The sequence below is a fragment of the Perissodus microlepis genome, chromosome 7 (genome assembly GCF_051167445.1).
Source record: "Perissodus microlepis isolate ML-2025 ecotype Zambia chromosome 7, ASM5116744v1, whole genome shotgun sequence".
NCBI classification, from domain to species: Eukaryota; Metazoa; Chordata; class Actinopteri; order Cichliformes; family Cichlidae; genus Perissodus; species Perissodus microlepis.
Window position 1 is genome coordinate 55,003,017 of NC_140467.1, and position 8,688 is coordinate 55,011,704.

Here is an 8,688-nt window from a genome sequence, read left to right on the forward strand (position 1 = left end):
TTTAAAAACATGATTTACAACCTGAATAGGTAATACAGCAATAGATCTTTCAGCCCAATTCTACTTTTTCTGCATAATCCATCATACAAAATGTAATCAAATGGAAAAGTCTCCTTTTAAAACTTGTTTTATTAGTTTTAATCTTTTAACTTTATGCATCAAGCAAAAATTAAATTATATGCAACATTCTGACTAGAAGAAATTTGTTTAACATTTAAACCTATTTTCTGCACATTCCAGCACATAAAATAATTTTTTTTGTGTTTACACTCAGTCTTTCAAATAAATGCAAGTGAAACACAGCAGAAAATAAATAAAATCAAAGACTCAGCGGTCCTGTTGCTCTGTTTTCACCTGTATAGCAGGCGGATGTTTGCCCTGGACCTGGTGCAGGTGTGCCGCAGCGGTCAGTGGAAGAATCCGCCAGTCTCTCTGTGAATTTCCAATCCCGTAGTAGCTACTTGGTGCTTGCTCGGAAGTTAAGGGTTTTTTTGGCTGTAAAAAGAAGTTTCTAAAAGTTTTTGTCACTTTTTACGGAATCAAACTCAAAGTAAGGTCAGTACTTCCACGCTTTAAACGCTGCACGGTCATACTCTCTCCGCACTCCTCGATAGATTATCCATTGTTGATCTGCACACAGCTGTTATTGTCATGAGACACTCTGGCAAAGAAATTACGGTTTTAGTAACGCAGTAACGCAGCGTGCTTACGGGAAAGTAACAGTAATCTAATTACCTTTTTTGCAATAGTAATCCCTTACATTACTCGTTACTTGAAAAAAGTAATCGGATTACAGTAACGCGTTACCCCGCGTTACTGCCCATCTCTGGCTGTGAAACACTAATAAAAAATGATTACCTCAAGTTTTTGCTGCTAAAGTTGGTTCTATCAGCTGCTGAATCACAGGATGTACTTGGTTATAGTCATTTGTGCATTTTGGGTTGCTTTAAATAAATAATGATGTGTTGTAATCATCCAGATCTAGAACCTTAAACTGCTTTTTCACGTGTCTGTAAATGAATTTCTTTCTTATCATTGTCCCGATTGGTGTGGGCTGACACTTGACACTCTGTGGCTCCTGATTTGTCTGTTGTCAAGGTCTCACCTCAGTGCAATTCCTCAAGTTTTGTCATGATTAAAGGATGAATGTGAACACCGCTTCAGTCACTGTGTTCACTTCCTGATATGTCAGAACTGTGCTCACGTCACTCACTTTTTTAACAACATGACACACTGCTGTAAACAGAGACCCTGTAATGTTAGCACCAAGTACTTCATAAAAAATAATGATGTCAAGCTAACTTTTCCTCTTTCTGTCTTTTTCAGGACTTTGAGGCAGTGTGGGACAGCTCCCTGCACAACTCCCTCCTGCTCAACCGCGTCACTCCCTACGGAGAGAAGATCTACATGACCTTATCTGCGTATCTGGAGGTCAGCTGCTGCTCCACCATGTTGTACCTGTTTGTACATGTTTTTAAGTCTCTTGATGTCATCGTGTCTAACACACACTCTTTATCTCCTCTCTGCAGCTGGACCATTGCATCCAGCCTGCCATTATCACCAAAGACATCTGCACGGCCTTTTACTCCCGAGACACCAAGATTTCCCCACCCCGTTCTCTCAAGAACCTCTTTGGGACTGGATACTCCAAAACTCCTGACTGGTAAATCTGGGCTGCTGTACTGTGGCCATCTCTGTTTCACAATGAAAGATATCTGCCCTGTTACAAAGTTTCCTTGTTCATAACTTCTGCTTCATTATAGCAACCGAGTGACTGGGATCTACGAGCTGAGCTTGTGTAAGATGTCAGCCCATGGAGCTGTGGCTCCATGGGCCAGAAGTAAACATATTTTTAGGAACATTGACCTCGATCTGCAAACGGTTATTGACAGGTTTCTATTTGATTGTAACTTGGTGTGATTTGTGATAAAGGACCCCTGAGAACAGCTCACGTGCCTCCAGTCCCTCCTGCTCAGACTATGAAAACTTCCCGATGGTTCCCACTCTGGAGACCTCCTACCTTGCGCGGGCTGCAAAGAACGAGTTCCTGAACTTGGTGCCTGATATTGAAGAAATGCAACCAGGGTGAGTAATGCCATATTAACCCAAATACTGTCACTATGACATGTGTCTCACAGACCAAATGTAAGTCGATACTCATGTTCTCTAGTTCAAGCAGAAATGATGTGGATCGATTCAAATTCCTGAGCCTGGATGATTTCAGCTGGAAACAAACCAACTCTGCTTCTTCCTCAGAAAAACAAGCGCTCTCTTAAAAAATAAATAAATGAATAAAATCTCTTCTTTTCAGATCTGTTGTGTCCAAGAAGTGTTTTCTGAGCTTCGTGGAGCCTCGCTCTAACTCATGGGGGAAGCATTTTGTGGTTGTTCGCCGGCCCTACGTCTTCATCTACAACAGCGACCAGGACCCCGTGGAGCGAGGCGTCCTCAACTTCTCCACAGCACAGGTGGAATACAGTGAAGACCAGCAGGCCATGCTTAAGGTTTGAGGCAGGATAGAGAAAGGCTGGATGTAACACGCTTGTCTTTAATGAGAATTCATTCAAATTGTTTTGGTGCACGTTGGCCAGTTTTGGACACATTGATTGATGAAATGGCAAATGGACTGGGATTTATCATTTGAAGGAACATGAATATAATGTGATGTTTTCTTTTCAGACGCCCAACACATTTGCAGTTTGCACAAAACATGAAGGCATCCTCCTGCAGGCCAACAACGAGAACGACATGAACGACTGGCTGTACGCTTTTAATCCTCTGCTAGCAGGAACGATAAGGTACACACACACAGACACACACGCTCCTCTCACACCACAGTCCAACGTGCAGCTTCTGCACCCTTCAAAAACATTCCCTTCTCCTCACAACGTAAAACTCTCCCTGCGGATCTAAGCTGGCGAGACGGCGCAGCGGCCTGACGAAGAACTGAGCGTGCAGAACGGTACGCGGGAGAACCACCGCTTCCATCCTTTCTGAAAAGCCTTTGAAAATACCGAAAATACCAAGTGTTAAAACTTATTAATCATTGTGATTCTTGACAGTTTTCTCTTGTAAGTAGACTTGTGGCTTAAGTCTCTTTTCATGCGACTAAAACGTTTAACTTCCTCAGAACTTTTGCCTCCCCGCCTTCCTCCAGCAACCCCGCTGCCAGCTCAGTTTTCCTCCTCTGTATTCCCTCCCCTCAACTTTTTGTGTTTTTTCAATGTTTGCGTCTAATTTTGTTCCGCTTGGTTGTCATTCCCAAACTCCCCTAACTAAGTAGCATGTTGTAGTAGTCTACTTGTGTGTGCACGACTCTTTAGAAACTTTCCCTTTGTCAATCATCTGTAGAAAAAAATGTCTCTATCAGTGTTATTTGTCTCCTGAAATGAGTTTCATTCTATTTTGTTTTTTTTTGTTGTTGTTGATTTTTTATTAAATTAACATGCTTGCATGATACCTGCAGCAGTCCTCAGGAGAAGACCAGGTTTGCTCAGTTTAAAACAAAAAACAAAAATGAACCAAATCACCCAGCTTACATTTGAAACCATGAAGGAAAAATCTACAGTTACCTCCAAGTGACGTGTTAGTTTATGCTCTGCTACCTAAACCATAGCTGCTAATAGATTTATAGGGTATTTTTCTTCTCGCAGTGAATTTACATCAGGCTGAACCGTCTCTGAAAGAAAAACTCAAAGTGGGAATGAACTTTGACAGGAGGGCCACGCCCGATTTCCTCTGTCATCCACGTCATACTTAGATCCTCCTCAATCTGTGTACATACGCCGCCTCTAAACCGCCGATAGTGCCAGTGTCAGTTAGTGAGTCAGTAAAAATACTCATGCATTTGTGTTAACATAAAAACTGCAGACTAACTAGAGACAAACAAGCGAGGATCGCTTCATATCTCAGCAGTTTAAAAAACAAACAATGACCGATTGTTCCTGCAGGAGTAGATTTGGGCCCCTTTTTGCTTTTTATCCCAAGGAATAAAAACAGGGTTACAAGGAGACGAGGAGGACTAGGAGGATGAAAACGAACTAAAGAGAGAACTTGATTTGTACATGCGGTCTGTTCTGGGATCAGTGTGTTAGTTAACCCTCATTTAACACATTCCTCTCTGCTCCTCTAGCCAGCTCTATCTCGCTGAGAATCAGAAAGCCTTGACATTTACTGCTATTAACTTTACACTCTTGTTATAAAGACGCAAAGAAAACACGGTGAAAAGGTTAGAAGGACATAAGGAAAAAAGAATGAAGGTGCAATGTTTCTTTAGTTTTGCTTTGACGGCAGTGGTTAGCCAGCAAAGCTGCTTTTAAATGGCCCACAGGACAGATTACGATGTAGTCCCATGACTCCCTTCGCTGTCACACCATCTGACTCTCATTGTGTTCATCATTTTTTATTTTTACATTGTTATTTAGTGAGCAGTATGGACTGTTATTAACAGTCCATACTGCTCACGGACCCGGTTCCAGGGACTCGGGGTCCGTGTGCAGTATGGACTGTTGTTGTTGTTGTTGTTGTTATTATTATTATATTATATGTATGCGTTCTGTGCTTCTGCTGTCCTGTGTCCATGGTTGTGTTTTGGCAGGTGTGTGGGTGCAGTCATGGCAGGCACTTTCAGGTCTGGTGAGTGTGGCCTTGCCAGCTACCGGTCACACCCAGGAATCTCCACACACACCTGGCGCCGATCTAGCTTCATCAGAGGAGCTTCAAAACAGTGTGGCTGAGAGCTCCTCGACGCTGGATCGTTGAGTGTCTTCCCGTCAGTCTCGGTTTATGTGCAAGGTTAGTGCAAGTCTGGCGTTAGGTGTTGTACTCACGGCTGCCTTTGTGTTTTCCCAGGAGGAATTGTGGAGGCCAGGAAGCAGCACACGGACAGTACACAGGGAACGGTGACAGAGCACGGAGCACGGGTTAAAGGAGAAGACACGGAACAGGAGTCGGGATCGCACTGGGGATTTATTGTTGCTTGGATTTACACCACTGTAAATAAACGCACTGCCTTCATCATCAAGTCCTGCATTTTGGGTCCTCATTCCTCTGACAGCTTCTGAAGTCGTTCAAAGTTGCTTAGCCCTTTGAATGACTTCAGAAGCTGTCTTTTTTATGTTTGTCTTCAGAGTTTAGGAGCTGTGTCTCCATTTCACTAAGGCCTACAATTCTTCAAATAAACTACATTAATTAAATGTACCATTACCATGGAAGACTGCCGAGAACTGACTAAACATTTAACACACTGAGCATAAGGCAACCCATTTCCAAGTTTTTTTAGTTGAGATCTAAACTGTTGTGCTGATTGTCCACTGCTGTAACAAAACAAATTTCCCACACGTGGGACTAATAAAGGTTATCTTATCTTATCTTATCTTACACATGGACATTTCCTGGTGGCCTGCTGTGAATTTGAGTGAGCTGAGTGCATGCGTGCACACACACACACACACACACTGACTGAGGGAGGACTTAGAGGACCATGACATTGGCATCTTTTTAAAATTTGAATGGTGTCTGACAGGGGATTTCTAAAAATCACCCCACAGTTCTTCAGCTAAAACACCTGAGTTAGAAAACACAAACACTGCATTCGTCTTTACACGCGTGGGCAGTCACTCTGAGATCTGAGATCTGAAATCTGCGATCTGCGTCTGCCTGCGTACTTTATTTATACATGTCTGTATGTCTGTGTGTGTGTGTGTGTGTGTGTGTACAAAAATAACAACGTCACTCAGCGCAACAGGTTCTTCCCCTTTTCTACATCTGACTGTTCTCTGAAAACAGGAAGTGGTTTAGTAGCTGAATAAGTTCATCACAAAAGTTATTAGGTGAAAAGTCACATAGACATGTAGATTGCTTAGTAAACAGAAAAAGCACATTTCATGAAGCTGATCAAATTATATAAAAACAAAAATCCCTTGACAGTGTCTGTAGCTGAAAGTATATGGAAGTGGAGTTGAAAGGGGAAGGGGGAGAAGGGGAACCTAATGATGTTTGATTGGTTTTTATAGGCTGAATTAAGTTGAAGTAGATACAGGGCAAAAAAGGTAAGGCACAAGATTTGGGTCACAACACTGAATGCTAAATCAGCTTTCACAACAATAGAAATAACATAATTTTTAGATTTCAAAAACTTTATTGAACCCAAACGTTTGGAGCAGCAGGTAATCACAGGGATGCATGCATCACAGAAGAGGATTTTACTAAGGGAGGAGAACAAAATAACTTTTATGAAGCCACAAGAATGAGTTTGGATGATTTGGGCATCTGAAGAAGTGGCAGTGAAAGGTAATGGCTTACTTAAAAACAGGGAAGAATGGATCAAGGTGGGAGGCTGCCAGAAAAGTGTGCTACAAGGTGGAGATGTTTGGAGTCAATCTGTCCAGTTTAATTTTTTCCAGGGTCCACGAGGTGAGTCCAGGGGGGTAGGCAGGGTGGCTGAGAACAATACAGGTAAGGACAGGCACAAGCCACAATGTAGAGAAAGCCAGTGTCGAGAAACCAGGTGAGTGAAGCAGGTTAGTATTAGATTCTTATCCCGGGATATTAATGGTCTGAAGCTCAAGTGCATGTGTCCAAAAATAAAATAAATAAATAAATAAAACACAGCGCTTCAGAAGTACTGTGTCCAGGGTTGGTTCGCCTGACCAGAGTCACACGGTCAGAGACATCCAAAGTTCATTTGGTGCATTACTGCTTCAGTACCCGATTCAGGGGTTTATAAGAAAGTCAACCATGGGAGCAATTTGTAGTGTTTTTGGTGGTGATTTTGTGCAAGACATAGCGAACCAGTCTGCATCATACTGAGAGTCATGGAGCCAGCGAGGAAGAGAAGACACTCTGCGTATTCCTAAATATGTGTTATGTTTTTATTTTACTAGTTCATTAGCAATTCTACACCCAGGGCAGAAGCTTACATCAAAAACACATTATATAAGTTATAATGTATTATATATAAATGTACCTGTCCACTGCTTAATTGCATACCCACATGGAAGTAGGGACAGGTTGTTCATTTTAATTTGTAGGTTCAAGTTGCTCTTTATATTTTTGGCCACCAGATGCCACCAAAGAACACTGCGTTGAAAAGCTTTGCGTGATGAACCCTTTACAACACAAGCTTCAATGCTTCAGAACGCTTAATTTGGCCCAGGGCAAATTAAACTGGCAACAGGGGAACAAGGTTAACACAGAAGAGTAAAAATGCCACAATAGCAACACAGAGAATCAATTTACCACCAGAAAGTAGCAGCATAACTAATGGAGGGCTTAAGGTCACCTGATCCAGCCCTACTTTTAAGCTTTACCAAAGGAAAGTTTGAAGCTTAATATTAAAAGTAAACAGGGGTGGAGTTGTTACTCAAAGAAAGTAATGTGTTATGGATTACTTGTTACTTTCTTAAAAGTAACACAGTATGTAACTCTATTACTTGCCAGAAAGTCATTTGTTATATTATTTGTTACTATATTAATAATAACAAAGTAATATAACAATTCACTGAGTGTTTCTTCTTTGCTCACCTTATTTCACTGTTTATATGTTTATACATAACTTTCCATTTAATCATTAGTTTTATTAATCACTGGTTTTCTTCCACAGCGTGGCTTTTTTCCCAGTCTTCCTCTCCTCACCCCCAACCAATCACAGCACACAGCTTCCCATGTGTGTGCAAGGTTGGTAGTGGCTGTACCAGTCTTGAGTTTTGTATTTTGTTGGAAAATTAAAAATGGGCTTATTTAAAGCTAATTATCTTCTCTATTATCTCTCTGGTTGTGTAACCCAAAGAAAGTTTGATAAAGCAGAATGAGAGCAGCTAGGCTCTTTTAAGCCTATAGAATAGAATAGAATAGAATAGAATTCAACTTTATTGTCATTGCACATGTCACAGGTACAAGGCAACGAAATGCAGTTTGCATCCATCCAGAAGTGCTTTAGCCATAATATAGATATATTACAAAATATATATTAGCAATAATATAGATTTATAGATATATTACACAAATGGGTCTGTTATAGGTATAAGGGTACAAAATATGGGTCTATTATGGGTATGTTACAATGTACACGGTATGAAGGTATGTTATGAATATGCTATAACTATAAGTATGTACAGGCTGTAGTGGGTGTACAAGCTATGTGCAGGCTATGAACATGATATAAATATGAAAACTATACAGAAATCTGAACTGTGCAATTTATAAACAGTTGTAAACAGTTGTAGAATTATAATTATCGTATTGTACTGAATGATTGTCTATACAGCATATACAGTAGTGCAGTTAAGATAAGTGAAATATGTGGATAATTTCTACAGAGGCTATGTAAAGTGCTAGTGGTTGTGAGTGGTGGTTCAGTCCATGTTATTATTGTGTGTATGAGGGTACAGTTGTCCATTTGTTTGTTTTTGTTTTTGTCCATTGTGGTGTATGTGGTATGTGGTGTCCTTCTAAAAATGATAAATGTAAACTACATAGTAGATGCACTGGTCCTTATATAGCACTTCTTCTATTTAACATGACAATTCAAAAGATTTAATACAATACGCTTCATTCACACAAGCACTGATTTTCTGTCTAACATTCACACTCCAATGGATGCAAGTTTGGGTTAGTAACTTGTCCAAGAATATTTGGCATGCAGACTGGAGCAGCCAGGGATCAAACCACCAAACTTTCAATTAGTAG

The 8,688-nt window shown here is 40.8% G+C and overlaps 1 protein-coding gene and 1 long non-coding RNA gene across 2 annotated transcripts; both read left to right on the top strand.

Moving 5' to 3' along the window:
• The first annotated feature begins 1,526 nt into the window (after positions 1–1,526).
• On the top strand, positions 1,527–4,425 carry LOC146384188 (kinesin-like protein KIF1B). The gene is made up of 4 exons (XM_084932612.1): positions 1,527–1,663; positions 1,764–2,085; positions 2,312–2,504; positions 2,680–4,425. Exons 2-4 carry the CDS (start codon positions 1,994–1,996, stop codon positions 2,911–2,913), a joined length of 519 nt encoding a protein of 172 aa, XP_084788738.1. The 5' UTR covers positions 1,527–1,663; positions 1,764–1,993; the 3' UTR covers positions 2,914–4,425.
• A 115-nt stretch (positions 4,426–4,540) lies between these two features.
• Positions 4,541–5,023, top strand: LOC146384189 (uncharacterized). The gene is made up of 2 exons (XR_014800627.1): positions 4,541–4,771; positions 4,852–5,023. It is a non-coding gene; the product is annotated as an uncharacterized LOC146384189 (long non-coding RNA).
• Positions 5,024–8,688: the final 3,665 nt, after the last annotated feature.

Bases quoted from the DNA above. Each gene is read 5' to 3' on its own strand.
- LOC146384188 (XM_084932612.1), top strand. From the start codon at position 1,994: ATGGTTCCCACTCTGGAGACCTCCTACCTTGCGCGGGCTGCAAAGAAC. The intron at 2,086-2,311 runs GTGAGTAATGCC...TCTTCTTTTCAG, and splicing joins ATTGAAGAAATGCAACCAGG to ATCTGTTGTGTCCAAGAAGT. The intron at 2,505-2,679 runs GTTTGAGGCAGG...TTTTCTTTTCAG, and splicing joins ACCAGCAGGCCATGCTTAAG to ACGCCCAACACATTTGCAGT.